We start from the raw sequence: 16,549 nt of genomic DNA, 5'->3' as shown, positions 1-16,549 counted from the left end.
ACTGTCGCGAGTAATCTCACGCACGTAAACCCAAAAACTTTTATTCACGTCACGTCACATATCCAGCCGCCGTCGTTTTAACCGGGCAAAACAAGAAGTTTACGCGGCAGAAATAATTTCTCTCTCTGTATGAGAAATCTTTGGTGAGAAACCACTGCGTTACGAGCCGCGATGACATCCGCATAAGGCTGTCATATATCACTTTCGTCATCCTCAAGAAAAGGCTTGAAAGTCAAATAAATAAATAAATAGAGTGTAGAGAGTAAAGCACGCATGCATGCTATTTAGAAAGTTTGATAGAAGTATGAACATGATGCGTATAATAGCAGCAGATATAATATATTCACTGCGATTCGAGTGAGAATATAAAAAATGTCAGAGCCTGTCATTTCTTCGAGTCTCAAGTTTCTATAATAGTAGTCGAAACGAGATGCATATAGGTAAACCTTAAATTTTTATTTTTTATTTTAGAGAAATAATGTTTGAAACTAATTATTAGAAAGAAAATTAGAAGGGAAAAAAGATATCATATCTACAAATTTGAGAACAGTTTATATTTTTCTAGTGTGCTCGGTACTTTGCTGGAAACCGCACGAAAGCGGCTACGTGGGCAGCGGCTAATAACTGACGTTCTATTAATAGAAGGCGTACGGGGGCGTATTCCCTTTTCCACGGATCGATCGACCGATCGATCGATCGATCGATCGTTCGTTCGTTCGTTCGTTCGTTCGTTCGTTCGACCCAGGCCCGCTCTGATCTCGCGACACTCGTGTCGTGCGTGCACGTATGCACGATCGTATTACCTCGCGTGGGTGGACCGCATTTTTCGCGATCAGCATCGGCTGAGCGTCGTACACAACGTTAATAATGCCGATAACGCTAATTTTAGCTTCATTGATCAGCTCGACTGTCATCTTGCAATCCGATCGTGGCAGGTCGGCGATTATTTTAACTTTACGTCCTCTGCTGGATCTAAGAAATTTTCAATATTTTTTGAAAATTGAAATCTCAGATTAAAATTCGGTATAATGTCATTTGCATGCAATTTAATCATGTTGTTATATACCTCGCGTATTATACTGAATAAAAAATGAGTAGAGAATCAAGAGAAAAAGTATCAACGTCCTCGATATTAAACTCGAAGAGAGGCAGAGCGCTTCGAGTTTTGCGTTTTTGTTGTCAGAAGTGTCCACTTAACTTAATATTAGCCTTTACATTAACTTATTGTGCGTCAATCGCGAGATATGGATAAGGTCGACCAGTCCGGAGGGACCAGTCGTCCATGCAAGTATCCTTCCGATACATCTTGATATCTCGGAGTTAAGCTCGCGGGTACGGAGTAGTTCGAACGTGACGTACTTCGAAGCACCGAAGTCCGAAAGCGCAATCTCGCGCGGAAACGATATCTTCCTTCGCGCGTCTTCTTAGACAAGGCTCGCCTATCGAGAGAATCGTGCTCGTCGGTCACTCTCTGTTTCGCTAATTGGCGCTCCTAATACGTAAACAGGTTCTCGATCGCTCGCGAGACGGCAAAATTACGTCGCTGTCGTTTTTCCCAATCTCTCGGGCCACTCGTCACTCGGTAAAACGCCGTATACAAATATGTATATACAAATATTATTAATGATAGACGGGTTAGGACGCGATTTCGTGGGACAGGTAATCGCCTACTTGATATGCGCGCCATTCGAGGCGCCCGTTCCCTTTTTTTTGCGTTTTCTATTTCTCTTTTTTTTTCCTCTTCGAATATATCAAACGTTATTTCCTGCTTCTAATGAGGTTTATCGACTATAGAGAAAGTACCGCAAAAAAGTTTCCATCGGCCCTAGAAGCGCCGTTGGTTTCGCCTACGCGAAAGAGCCTGTAATTTGTATATCACATACAAGTCGTTCCGAACATAATTTCGTACGAGAACGAACCGTACTTTAACGCGTTGCAACGAGCGTGAGCGCGACCGGCGGGTACGTTTCGTGCCCGCGCCATTCTCGATCCTACCGTGAGTAAATGAATCGCGCGAAACACGATTTGCTTAAGCGCGAGCACGTACCGCACCGGCAATGATTTTCAGAGGCAATTTCATCGTCGTAATTCCCTCGCCGCCTCATCGTAAATCCGATATTCCACGTAGCGCGTAATTTAATCAGATATATGTAATACGTCATATCGCAAAATCGGCAATCACGAGATCCATCTGTTATTTCTCAATATCGCGATATCATTTCGTGCGCATTATATTTCAGCAGTTAAGATCTTGAACGCGTGTGCCAAGGAATAAAATGTATAGCATGTTTCGAAGACGAGACAACACGTGCAGCAAAGAGCGTGGCATATCGTTATCCTATTTTAAAATTAAAATTGTCACGTGATAATTTCGACGACTCGCGGAAGTTTGCTGCGGCCCTGAGATAAACCCTGAGGTAAGGTCATCGAATAGTAAAAAGGTGCGATAACGCAGTTAAGTAAGAAGGTTACGAAATTCGTCGCAGCAATTAGTCCTGGCAATTTAAGTGGCATTGCGCGAGGTTGCCACGGTCATGTAATGCTTATGCGCGCGTGAGTCGGCGATTCGGCTTTTTCGGTATGATTCCCGGTTAATGAGCGGCACGTAGGCGAGCGACCGACTTCGTTACGAAGCTCAGCCGTTCGCCGGTGTAAAAAGCGTCAACGAGAGGCGCGCCGTTATTTTTTCCCTTCGTTCCTTTCGTGAATCACGTCGCGAGACGAGGGGATAAAACCGAGCCGACTCGTCTGGCGCAGGCAGGTCGTGAAAATGGATCGGCGCCTCGGGGAGACCGCCGTATGTCAGCCAATTTGGCGGGTCGCCAGGCCATCTCTGCTGGAAACTGTCGCGGATGAAGGGATCCAGCGCCGTTTACCGCCTCTTCCACGGGTCGTATTGCGTCTGCAATGTGACGTCGTCAAAGAGCGTGTCGTCGTCCTATAACGCGATTTGCGAAATCGTTCGCCTTTATTTACATTCGATGCTCCGCGTTTATTCCCATTGCAGTCTTCGTGTGAAAAGATCAGATCGAAAACTCGAAAAGTTTCTCGACTCGAGTCGAGTTTTTTATTGCTGCTTCCAAGGGAACTCTTTTCGTAATGCATTTGCAAAATATGTTATTGCGAATTCGATAAACCTCGTCATCGTTTCCTCGCTACTTTATTAATATAGAATAATTTAACATAAAAATTGGCTATATGCTTTTTTTCCTAAGTTTCATGCTAAAGAAGGAAAGCTTTTAAAATGTCGGTGAAACTAATCCTAAGTAGAGCAGATAAGCTTTGGAATAATTAGAATGTTCTGATCATTAGGAGACGACTATGAGATTTGACGTTGTTGATACAAGTTTCAAACTTGTCTGAAAAACAACATGCGTAGAAATCGACAGGCTTCATTGGTTTCTGATATGTCAGTCCGAAGCGTTAAATCGTGATTATTGCGCCAAAATGTGACACTCGTGCGTGATCGAACTTTTTTATCATATGATTGAGAGATAATATTTATCAAAGCCAGTAGGTCGAGAATATTTTCTCATTACATTCTGATCTCAAAACGCTTTCTAAAAACTCGTTATTATCGAAAAGACTATTAGTAGTGATATAGTTACTCCTATCGGATTGAGGGCTTGTTCTAAGATCGGCAATTTTCGTAGCAGTTACGATTTCACGAATGAACTTTCAGCGAGTTTGTTAACAATTTGTTATTGTTGTATCGAGATTTAAACGTGTAATTTCGAGAGCATTTTATAAATTATTTTGACCTAGTTTTCTATTTTTTCAATTTATCTTCGAATATTAAATAAAACTAGATGTTTCTTTATTTAAATCAAATATTATTTGTAGTAATATATATACTATCCATTTAATTTTGTACAAATTTTCAATTCTGTATAATTTCATCAGAACCCATATTGTTTTTATCCAGTTAAAGTAACTGGAGAGTAACTTTGTGCAAGTATTTTCGTAATTTTTTAAATTAAGTGACGTTAATGTGTGACAACAGTTGTTCTGGAAACGATCGAGAGGATTAACACGGTAATTGAAAACAAGCTTGCGGCAAAAATACGTACCGTGCTCCGACAACGACTTGCTGCCGCGCCACATCGAAAAGCAGCTGAGAATAAGTCGTGACCCCTTCTTGTCGAAATATCCTGGTCTCTGCTAAATCTGCAACACATAACAAAACACGAGTTATTCAAGTGAGCTCGAGGATATTGCTGGGAAATGTGAAGACTTTATTAAATACACCTTAACTCGGTGCACAAATTGCACCAGGTTCTCATCAAAATTAATCCAGATATTCCATTTCCTTCATTCTCTTTTTCACAAAAAAATATTTTACTCTGCCAAATAAAAATCAAGGAAACAATGAAGATATAGGAATTATAGAAGCAACTATAATAGTGCCTTTATAGCCTTTCGATCTTCAACCTGGGAGGTGAAAAACCGGTACGCGGCAGGTGCGAAAAGTCGGCATGAGGTGTCATAATTACCGAATCGAGCGTGTCGAAAGCGACGCTTTCTTTTTCCTCCCATATGTTTATCGGTAGCAACTCATAATTCAACCTAACGTGACCTAGACATAAGCGCCGCCGAAATTTTTCTTAGAAGACCCTCCAGGCATCGACAAAACTCAGCATCGTTCACGATATTTCGAATCGACAACACAAATTGTCAATAATTAGAAACTTCAAGGAATTTATAAAGTTATTTAATTATTTGTAAATACCTTCATCTCAAAAAATTCTTTTCATTCACTTCCTCTAATTAATGGATACTAATATCTTGCGGCAATCTCTTATGTATATGTAATAAATAAAATTAAAATGTATTAAATTTTTAATAATATATTACCTCAAAATATAAGTTATTAGAGTAAATGGATGTATTATTCTCTTCGCGATCATTTCGACTACAATAGCAGAGCTAACGAATGTATCGCGTGAAAGCGGGATAACAGAAAGACGTATATTTTTTAAAAAGTTCTGGACATTGTCAAGCACACGTGCGAAGAGGAGTCCTCAAAACAGAGACCACCCTGCGCGACGACAACTGGCAATTCGTAGAGATTTACCGCGATTCGTCTTTATATATATATATATTTTTTTTTTTTTTCGTTGGCACCGTGCGAGCCGGGTGGGGAAGAGGCGATTTTACGTCCCGCGATGTCACGCCATAATATTCTATACACGCCTCTCACACACGCGCGCAACACACACATTTAAGTACGTGATACTATCAAGGCATAACGATCGACTTACAAGACTGCCTCGTAAAGCAGGCTTCGATCTTCGTGCCGGAGAGAAGAGAGGCAAAGGGCAAGGCAAAATATGGAGGATACTGAGAGAAGGAAGAGTCGCGAAGAGCATACCGGGCATTCTTCCTTTGCTTAACGATCCCAAAGGATTCTATATCTCTTGCCAACAGTTTGCTTCCTTGTTTTCTTAGCGTCTCCATGTCTTCCTTGCCTCCTCTTACGTCTTTAATTCTCTGCTCACGTTATTTTCGTTCATGCTAGCCACACCTTACATATTATATCCTTACGATTTTGCAATCGATTTTTTTAGATAGAAGTGTGTGAGTAACGTAAAATGTAATAGATTTTATGGAGAACTTTATTCCAACTCTATCGGCAATCTTTTTATTAAATTGTTCTAATAAATCTTACTTTTATAATAATAAATTTCTCCGTTAGCAAAAACATATTAACGGTTTATTTTGTAACAAAGGCTTGGAGTTTAACATTCCAAAAATATTTCCTTAGACTAAAAATAATTTTAGATAGACAAGGTATTAGCATCTTGCGCGTTATTTAAAACGTCATAATTTAATTTGTGCCATTATTCAGCTATTAAATAAATAATAAAACAATTCTCTTAGTCGCTTTGCGACGTGGAACAACTAGTGTTAGATATCAATTGCTCGACGCGCATCATTTACGACGAGCACCGACGCTCGTCAATCATTCAGGAGCGACTTCCACGATTCCCGAGACCCGCTGGCTGGCGTAGGTATAGCGTTCACTCCGCTTTATCAATTTTCCGTCACGCGCTGGCGGGGATAATACGCTCCGGGTCGAAATTGCATCGAGGATGGAGCGTGGTCGTGCCGTGCCGCGTTTACCTTGTACTACCTCTCGAAAAGATACCGCACACTACCTTAAAGTGATCCTGCGTACGTCCCGCCACGCTACCGCGCGGATGCGGACCACCGGGCCGGCTATGTTAATACGGATAATTGCGTTACGCGAGACCCCCCTTTCCTGCCCTCTTTGTCACCGCAATCGCGCACCACGTGTGCGGGCAGGGACGCAATTCGTCATATATAATTTCGTTCCGTGACAACGTGCGAGCGAAATTGCCATGTTTGATTATTATTAACATGTAAATAAAAAAATTAAAGATGTTTCAAAAGCGATAATCAATGTAAAATTATCAATATGTAAATAAAGAAGATTAAAGATGATTTAAAAGCCGTAATCGATGTAAAATTATTTTCCATTGCACGAATATGTAAAATAGGAAATGTTTCCTTTGAAAAATAATATTTTCATACTTTTTATACTTACATGACGATAAAGTATAGATATTGTGTTGTGTAAAAATCTCTGTACAACAGAAAGTCACATATTCATTCGTGATTATAAAGAGTTGACGAATCCAGCATTGACAAAAATGAACAAAAATGTATTAAATACATATACTACCCAGTTTTTCTTTCTCTCAGCATTCTGCATATTTACTGAATGCATATATATATATATATATATATATATATATATATATATATATATAGTATATATATATATATATATATATATATATATATATATATATATATATATCTTTAATTCTTTTACTGGCAATACAAAAATAAAAGCGAGAGAACGAGAACTTTACTAATAAGACGAAACACGAACGAGGGCGAAAAATTAGATTAACGTACTTGGCCGACTTGGACTTTACAACAACCATTAAAGATTAAGGACGCATGAATATTCCGCTCCTGGAATACTTCTCTGTGAATAATAATTAAAACTTACGCATCGCTAATGAAGGCCGTAAAAACTAATTGCGCCGATCGCCACGCCTTATACGATTCACTTAATTTTGCCTCCGATAGCGACGACGGGCGGATTTAAACGTCGGCATTCGATGCTCCGTGCGCTCGTAGAGCACGTGCTGTTCCGAGGAAGCCGAGGCACTAATTCCAGATCCGCGAAAGATCTCCGACGATGACGGAGAGATTACGCGAAAAATACAAGTTGCCGCAAAGCGGCAGGGTTGTGACGATAAATCGCGTCGGATCTGATAAGGCTAGCCTCGCTAGAGGAGATGCGTGCCTGCACGCATATACGCGCTTGTAAACGCCGTCGGTGGGCGGCGGGGAAGAGTCCTTTGCGCACATAGCTTTTACCAAGTGCGCCCGTGCGCGTACGCAATTTCGTGCATGCGCGATGCATCTAATTACTCACTCGGTCAGAGATCAAAGACGAGTCACGCGCGTATTAACGTATACGTTAGAGTATGCCGACTTCAAAGAACGACATAATAGCGTTCTCCGGACGTTCGTTGTACAAGGGGCTGCCGAGAGGCGTTCTACTTTAAATTTCACGGGTTTCTCTCTGTGTACCTATTCGCCATTTGTCGGTATTCTGTAACGCTTTCCGCAGCATAGCAGTCCAAGTAGACTAGTTTGTTTTCTATCTAAATCGAATCGAATCTGTATGAGATCGATCGCGACAAGCTTGGGTGGTCGGTAAGAGCTTCAACAACTTGGAAAACAGATGCATAACCGTTAAAACATTGAGTGAAGTTTGCCGATCGGTGGAATGTTAATATTAATTGGTCCTTTCGCAGGCTTTATCGGTACGCGATCTCTTAATTGCGCTTGCAGTCGCTCGCTCGCTCGCTGTCTGGCCGTCTAAGCCGTTATTTAGCTCCAATACACGACTTGCGTCAGCGAGCTGACCTTTTTATAAAACGTGATGATGCACAGCTTCGGACAAATCGATTAAGTACGCCTGCCGCCCGTCGTAACGACCCGGGAAGATTAGATAAAGGAAGAGCGCAGGGCCGCTCGTGAGAGCAACAATGTAAATGACACGCTATTTTTAACACTCTGCAGTAAAAATAGCACACAATGAGTATTATTAGCATTTCCCTATCTGTGGAACGTCACATGTCTAGTTCTCGTCACGAGCAGTTGCGAGTTAGAAAAAAATGCTCAGATTAAAGAAAATAGGCGAATAGGAAGTTTAACCGTAGTAACCTCTTCATTACATTTAAAAAAGTATAATATAGATTAATGATGCTTTTTTATTAATGCCTATTTATTATATCACAAAAAGTCGCGATTTATGCATCTATATATGGGAAACATGACGTTTTTATTTCAGATATAAGGTGAGGAATAAAAGGCGTTCTTTTTGCTGTGATTAATATTAAAATATACAAAATCAAGCCTCGCGTAAAAAGCGGTACGATTAAAAACATTCCCTTGCAAATCTCATTAGTTTCAACGAATTCTCCTAAATGGAATTGTGAGTATCAGGATCCTCGTCACGCCGAAAGTTTAATAAAATTTATGGTACCGGCAGGATTAACACACGCCAGTCACACACCGGCCCGTTAAATCCCCTTGGCGAGAGACAATTTGCCCGACGTAGATGGATCGCATCACGAAGGATTGTTCCCTTACATATCGCTTCCTCGTAATAAATCCTTTAATTTTAATGAATCTTCTTAAATAAGATATACTCCACGCTGTATCGGGGAGCTTCATGAAAATTTATAGCGACTTAGAGGGTTAGTCAGCCGATTGTGTCCCATTCCAGCTAGCGAATCTCTTCTTCATATGGGACAATCTTGGCGTAGGTGACGTAAATGGATCGTCGCGTCGCGAGAAATCATCGTCGCGTGCGCATTATCAGACCGCCACGTAATGCGAGCACGATGCCGCGCGTTTCCCCATTGTCCATGGGGATGGTGGGCACGGACGATGCGATGGCCGTTTAGCCGCACTTGGCTCCGGCCACGTGGGTGGCTCGACTTTGTCCGGCGATAATCCGCGTCAATTCCCTCCTTTAGTCCTCCCTCATCCTTTCCGTCGTCGCTCTTTTTGTCTCCTTCTCGGATATCCGCGAAATTGCTCTCTGCAAATAAGGACGCGTCGATAGTCTGGTTTTACTCGCTCTTGCATAATGATTTCGCGCGTGCAACCGTACACCTCGAAATCCTCGAACCCTTCGTCTTCGTTTGCCGTCAGCCTCCTTCTCTCTTCTATCTCGTAAACTCTTTTTTTTTGTCCCTCGCGTTCGCCAACTTCACGCCGACGGAGGAACACGTGGGTGGTTCACAAGTAACCGATAATTTTCGAAATTGGCCGTAGAGAGGCGGCGAAATGTGAAATCGTCGTAGCCGTAAGCTTGACTATACGATTTCGCGAGTAAAGCGTGTTGCGGCGAAAAAAGGAGTGATAACCGGAGAAAGAAGATAAAAAATTTTAGGGGAGAGAAAGAGAGAGAGAAAGAAGTTCTCAATTACTTTCTCTCAGGAGCAAGAGAAAATATTTTTCTTGTCAAAATATCTCTTAACCGCAATACGGCTGTATAATCACGATGTCCATATGAAAATCCTAACTATATGCAAGCGATCGCGAAGTTCAGCTCGGACGGTGGCTGTATACGTAATGCCTCGTATACTCCATTTAGCTGCGAACGAGCTGCCAGCGGTTTTACGATCATCTGTAATAAATTAGATGATTAACGAAGCAAGGTGCTGAAATTTACGACCGACGGTCGCGCTCGTAAAAATCGGCCGATATCGCGCCACCGCCGTCGTCACCGCCGCCACCGTCGCTGGATTTCGCGTCGAGAGCTCAGAAAACCGCCGGCGGCTGTAATCTGTAATCCGTTGATCCCGATACATCCGATTTGCATCGCCTAACTACGGGGCGGATACGCGACCTCTGGTGATATCGCGCCTGTAAGTAAGTTCTAATCGACGCGCGATATTGTGCGGTTGTGGCGCTACGCGACACTAAGTGTAGAGGAACGACAAGGAGAAGGCGTGTTCCGCAAAGAAAAGGCCATCGTACGCCTATATACGTGCGTGCGTGCATGTACCCTAACGTACGCACGCCTCGCGCTTATCTCCGTCGAGAGATAAACGCCAGCCTTAATCACACGCAAGATAAGATGCGACAGTGTTTACTCGAGCGTTGGCTCCTTACGTCTTTGCATTTACAACGCGACGACTTTTCACGAGAAACTCATCTCTCGTTGTGCCTTATCTCCGCTTCTCGAAAGAGTGACGGACGGATTACCGGTCGCGCACGCTGCGACTTAATCTTGGCGCTGTATAAAGCATCTCTATCGTGTCAATAACTCTCGGCTAAGTCAGAATTTCATTTTTCGCGAAATTAACGTTAAACGGGTCGTTCGATTTTTATCTCCCGTGATCTCCCAACCTTTAAATCTTTGCGTCGCGGTATATTCGCTAAATGTAAGATACGGCAGATATTCGCGCGAGAATATAAAAGGTGCGAGATGCATCATAAATGAACTCATATATGCTCTGTACGAAAAATTCCATTTTGCGAACCTGAAATTTTCTCTGCACGTCACGTGGACATGTAGAGTCCACGTTTCGCTACCTCCAATATCCGAGATAATCGTATCACGTCTGAATTTCCCGTCCGTCCATATGGCTCAATCTCCGGCAGCGAGGAAAGCGAATCGTAAGATCGCCTCTTAGGAGAAAGAGAGGGGGAGGGGGAGGAGAGCATCGTCTTCTCGACGTGCCAGCTTTCTAAACGACCGCTTCCGCATATTCGAGAGGAGCGGCCCAATAAAATCATCCTCGATCGATAATTTCTTCAATATCCTTATTCCAGGCTTGAACGATCTCGTCACGTCTCTCGTAGCATTTGCTAAGATATCGTAAACTTTAGGTTTCATAAAAACAAGTCTTAATCTGCAACACGACGTAATGAAGTCGTGCCAATCGTTATACAATCAAGAGAATGTATCTTCAAATTTAAATTCTTATAATCAAGAGAACACTCTTTCCTTCAAATTTAATATATAAAATATAAAATTGTACTCTTTTATTTCTAATAATAATGCAGCAATCGCCCTTATTGTTTTCTAGAGTTCTTTCGTTTCACCGTGAAAGTTATTTTGTAATCTTTTAAAGATTCTCAAAATTATATTATTTAGAGTTTCTCCCAATAAAGAATGCATTGTCAAGTTTTAATTTGTTTTGACATTTATACGAGATGTTTATAAGATAAATTAATATATGATACTTTCTCACTAAGAACCGATTTATTATAAGAGATTTTTATAAAGAAAAACATAAACAACACACGGCATGAATGAAAGATGCAGATGCTCGGACACTTCTGGTCCTGCTGAGATTATTCTCGTGGCGATTTATTAAGCCCGCCGGTTCTTGCTCGAGACGGCTCAAGGTCGCATCGCGTTTGATAAAAATGCGAATAACACTCGTAGAAAACGCGCCCGTTATCCCCCTTTAATCTCTTTTCTAAAGCGATGCGTGAGTTACGCCAGTCGGTCTCGTCTGTGATGTGGTATCTACCTACCCAAGAACGACGGAGGCAGTCGGAGATTTGGTCTTCTGACTGTCCAAACTACTCTAAATCTTCTTGAGATTCGAAGCACCGTGGAGGCGAAGCGGTTCGGTTTTTGTTATATTAGCAAAACTGTGAGTGCCGCGTTATGACGTAGGTAATCCGTGTTTTGAAAAGTCGTAAAAGACGTTTACCGCAAAATAGTCAAGGGATGCAAATAGGAAATAGTCAAGTTATTAACCGCGTGAATGGAGTCCTTAAAGACTCGAATCTAGTCTCGCGCTATATTATACATATAAAATACAAATCTATAAATCAGAGCAATATATGTTCATAAAAGTTTGATCCGCATTAGTGGATAACTAATGACTCCTTATATTAGTTCTTATCTTGTAGGATCCTCCAGTAATAATCCCCGCTGCTATGTCATTCTTTTTGTTTTCTGATTCCGCGATGAAGAAGGAAAGATGCATACTTCGACTTTTTTTCCCCTATTTTTGACCGTTGTTACCTCATTTATCGCCGTTTTCGAATTTATTTGCGATATACACGCAAGAAAAGTGTCTCTAGAAGTATTTTCTTCCTAATATTCTCCTATAAAGCATTTTTTTCAAATTTTAACGACGTTTTAAAAAATAAGTCTTCAGCGGGTATCAATACATCAACATTCGCTTAAGATCTCGCGTACGTTCAATAAATTTTCGTTGAATCCATTATCATTATACTTACAAGCGATTTCATATGCATGATCTTATGCGCGTAACTCTGATCAGACTTATGTATCTCGCGAGTTTCTCGGCGCGGCGCGTTTCAGATATTCTTCCCGAGCCGCTTTCCTCGATGGACTTCAATTATCTTGCGCAGCCTTCGAGATTGTCCGATATCGCGATCTGCGATTCAGAAGCGGCAAGGCCGTCCTGGGGAGCTGGCGCATCGTAGAATCGCATCAGTGCATTAGCCCTCGTCGTCCCTCCATTGCTCGCCTCAACCGGACTCCTTTTCCCGATACGCTCGCGCACACGGATGAACGAGAAGCACGGGAGGAGAGAGAAGCGGAGAGACACCCTTATACGCTCGGGAAGGTCACGAAGCAGCTCGTACATCGTCGTCCGTCTATTTCTTCTTCTTCTCCTCCTTCTTCTTCGTCTTCTTTTCGCGAAGAGTCGATTCCGCAAAAGAAACTCCACGCATTTCCACGTACTGACGTACGCGACGTATGTGTTCATACGGTATACGAGGAAAGATGTCCCACACACACGTTCATCGTAGGTTAACTTATACTTTTATAAGCGAATACGTGTGGGACGAGGGAGAGCCCCAGTTAGCATAACCTGATCTCGAAGGCCCCTCCGGTATCTTCCGTCCTGTTCCTCTTCTTCCACGACTTCCCTCCTATTCTGTTCGTCCCGCGGCCTGAGCCTGAGCAAAGAGAGATAATGGAAGACAGAACACGGAGGGATCAGAGATTGATGGCCGGGTAATGGAGCTACTATTCGTTCATTTTTGCAAAGAAAAAAAAGCCCATACGAGTCACGGACGAAAGAAACGGGCTAGAGAAAACGGTCCATCGGTAGTCGGCCTCCACACGACGGTGTTCTGCATTAACGAGTCCTTGGCTGTGCTCGCATAATCGCGAGGAGAAAAAAACGCATTGCACCAGCGTGAAGTGTGCGTGCCACGTAAATGGCTTGTTTCCGGCTTTTCATATCTAAAGTGAGCGAGCGGTGTTACGGACTAAACAAATACAGTTTACGTGCGTTTTCTTACGCATAATAACAGGAAAGAAATTATAATTGATGTATGTTGTTATCTAAACAATTAACCATAATTGAATTATCTAGAATCACACATCTTTCCTTCTTTCTTTTTTTCCATTTCCATAAAAAAAGAGTAGTGTTAAAATTAAAGATAATAATAATACCTTCCACTTCTTTTTTTTTCCAAAATACAGTTTGAAAATTACTTCTATAAGTAATGATAAAAATTAATTTATCGGCACATATATACATATAGTTCGCATCTGTAATGTAAATAAACAATGCCACTTTGTAGAGGAATAATTTATGTCCAATTTATTTCGCAATCCTGAACCAGGATATTGCCACCATCTTTCTTGCGTGTGCCGAAACACATATCGTATACAGAAACGTCATTTATGTCGTCTTTTACGTGATTTTCGCAACTTTTCTTCTTCGCCGAGGGGAGGCTGGAGTCGACATTTTTCCACGCAATTGCGAAAATAATGAGGCGCTTCGGCCATGCCGAAGCAAAAACAGGGTCCTCGTCTTTACGATCGGAATCGTCGATCGGCGATCTTCGATCCGCGGGGAAACGGCGGGGTCTTATTGTGCAGGCCACAGATGAAAATGCCGTTCGGTTTCTCGGAACGTGAGTGCGGTGGGATAAGAAGAGGTAACGACAGCGGCGACGACGACGACGACTGCAATAACTGCGGTTGCGACAAAGCGCTCGTGAAAGAAAAGAGAAAAGGAGACCGAGAATGAGAATGACGACGAGGACGCGGAGACGAAGGGGAAAACGAGAAAGCTAGGCGGTAGAGAGACGCAATGAGAAAAAGTGGAAAGCCGATGAGCGCAGAGAACTCGTCCGCGGGATAGCGAATTAGATAAGAAGTATGTACGTGAATTAACGCGCTCTCGTCGATCGCTCCGAGGATCATTGACCGATTAAATTCTTCGTAACTCCGCGATCCTATAGAACGAAACAAAATTCCAAATTCCGGCACGCACTGCCTTTCGCAAAAGTTTAAGGAGAGAGACGGAACTCACATCGATATCTCGTATATTTTATACTTGAATAAATGAAAAGATATCTAGAAATATCGTAGAAACCCCGTACCTGCGATGCAAGCTTCCTTGAAAGACCCAAGATAATGGGATGCAGCTTCGTGAAAGATGAGTCGTCATTAATTTCATTCATCTTTATGCCGCCGTCGTTTCCCCGATCGAGGATCCTCGATGGAAGGTCGATAGAAGCGCATCACCGGCGAATGCATATGCGGTTGAACAAAACGTATACCTCCCAGGATGAAGACGAGGCGTACGTATTCGCATATTCATAAAGCGAGCCTCGCCGCGATCATGATCATTGTGCCGCGATATCTTTGCGACGTCCGTCGGCGAATTCCAAGATCTCACTCGCGGGATTGTAATTATGGGCGAAATCTACCACCTCCGGTCTCCCTTTCCTCGACCCCCTGCCTCTCTCCGTCTCTCCCCAATTATATTCTACCTTCTTTTCTTCTTTTCTTCTTTCCTTTTTCTCTTTCTCCATTCGGCGTGCCGCTACGCATTGCGTGACGCGTGTGTACTTTGTGCGCGATGCTGCACTCACAATCAGTGGCCGCGTTCTCTCTCTTTCTCTCTTCCCTCTCCTTTCCTCATTCGGAGGATGCGTGACGCTAATGGACGCCTTTCACAGATCTCGCGTCACCCGCAATCGCGGTTTGCGAGAAATTATTTCTCGCCGTGCCGCGATCTTTTCACAAACGAACGCAGCGCAGCGGGTAAAGTCTCTCGCCCCGGCAGTAAAGAGGGATTCCGCGAGACGACGTGGGAAAGGCGCCGTTTCTTATCGCCTACCTCGTCGTGCGATCCACATTAATCCACCCGCATCACGCTCATAAACGCTTTTCGGTGTTTGCTTATCCTCGGTGACGGAGATTGCATTGATTCGGTCATTTATGCCGCGAGGTATTCATATCGTTAGTTTTATCATTATATTCGAAAAGCACGTAAATGTTAAATTTTGCTCGAAGAAGAATGTGATGAGTGGGATTGAGACACGTCGTGTTTCGCCTAACAAATTTTCCGTTGTTCCCCGATGGTTCGTGACGGTAATGAGCTTTTACGGTCATACGTATATAATTCTCATGGAACTTGGCGCGGTCGAGGGCTTCCCATATAATTCCCAGGATTAAACCGCGGAACGTTTCTTGTCTGCGTTCGGATCGCCAGAAGCGGCAAAAGTAACCGCGGCGTAGAGCGCGCGATCGATCGGTCGCTTCCAGGTTAATGTTTTTCTGCGAACATCCACCGGGGAGTGCTAATCCAGAGGCGGATCAGGTCGAATCACTTCGGTCTTAATTTCGCGGCTTAACGAGACAGAATCCTGCATCGTAATTCCTATCGGAACAGGTGGCGAATCTGTTCACGGTGAGGAGATTTTATCGGATAGCTTCTGATCGGTTAGGAAGCGAATGAAGGAGCAAAGAAATCGAGATTGAAAAGCGATTAGAATCTACACGCCATTGATTCGATGCAAGAACCCGGAGAACGTTTCGACTCGCACGATCCGGTTGTGATATAAACCCGAGGTTTTATCAAATTAAATATTTCTTCTTTCACGTTATATAATGCGCAACGAACAATTTATAAAATGAAAAGGTTCTCTCCACACACACACAAGCCACTCGTATCGAAATATCTCGCGAACGAATAAGTTCTCGATTAGTCATCAATTAAGGTACCTTTTCTCGTGGAACGCTATTAAATATCGTCGCCGATCGATTCGAGTATTTGAACGCGCGTTTACATTGCAATCGTACGATAATTGGCAGTCCATCTTTCCGTAGTTCGACCGAAGCAAAGCGCGGGGAGATTTCTTAGTTGCGGTCGTATCTACGCTGACTTGGACGCGGCATTCCATTCTGTCAGATTCAAGAGAGTTGAGTTCTTTTCGTCGGTCCATACAAGGACGATACCTCGTCGACGCATTGTTCGCGGATATATCGCTTTTCGTTCCACAAGTTCGAGCTCACTCCGCACCGCGGGATGCGCGTCCCACTCTGAAAACGCGGCTGATATTTCTGAGATACAAGTCGGCGAACGTCTTTAAATCAATAATTCGTGTCGTAAACTTAATTGAGGGATCTTTTAATAGCGCGCTGCGGCGCGCAGTCGCGAATTACGATTATCGCGTCGATCGCGCATAA

General features: G+C 42.9%; 1 protein-coding gene across 3 annotated transcripts in view; it reads right to left on the bottom strand.

The window, feature by feature from the left end:
- Sema5c (Semaphorin 5c) overlaps positions 1 to 16,549 on the bottom strand; it is a 100,034-nt gene that overhangs the window by 18,966 nt on the left and 64,519 nt on the right. For all 3 annotated transcript variants that reach the window (XM_077403122.1, XM_077403121.1, XM_077403120.1), the window contains one exon: positions 4,071 to 4,167. In XM_077403122.1, the coding sequence (XP_077259248.1) occupies positions 4,071 to 4,167 (97 nt within the window). The remainder of the gene's footprint in view (positions 1 to 4,070; positions 4,168 to 16,549) is intronic.

This window comes from Temnothorax americanus, unplaced genomic scaffold (genome assembly GCF_048541705.1).
Source record: "Temnothorax americanus isolate GAGA-0224 unplaced genomic scaffold, ASM4854170v1 Scaffold17, whole genome shotgun sequence".
Taxonomy (NCBI): Eukaryota; Metazoa; Arthropoda; class Insecta; order Hymenoptera; family Formicidae; genus Temnothorax; species Temnothorax americanus.
Note: the sequence above shows the minus strand (reverse complement) of the source record. Positions and strands in the feature narration are given on the sequence as shown.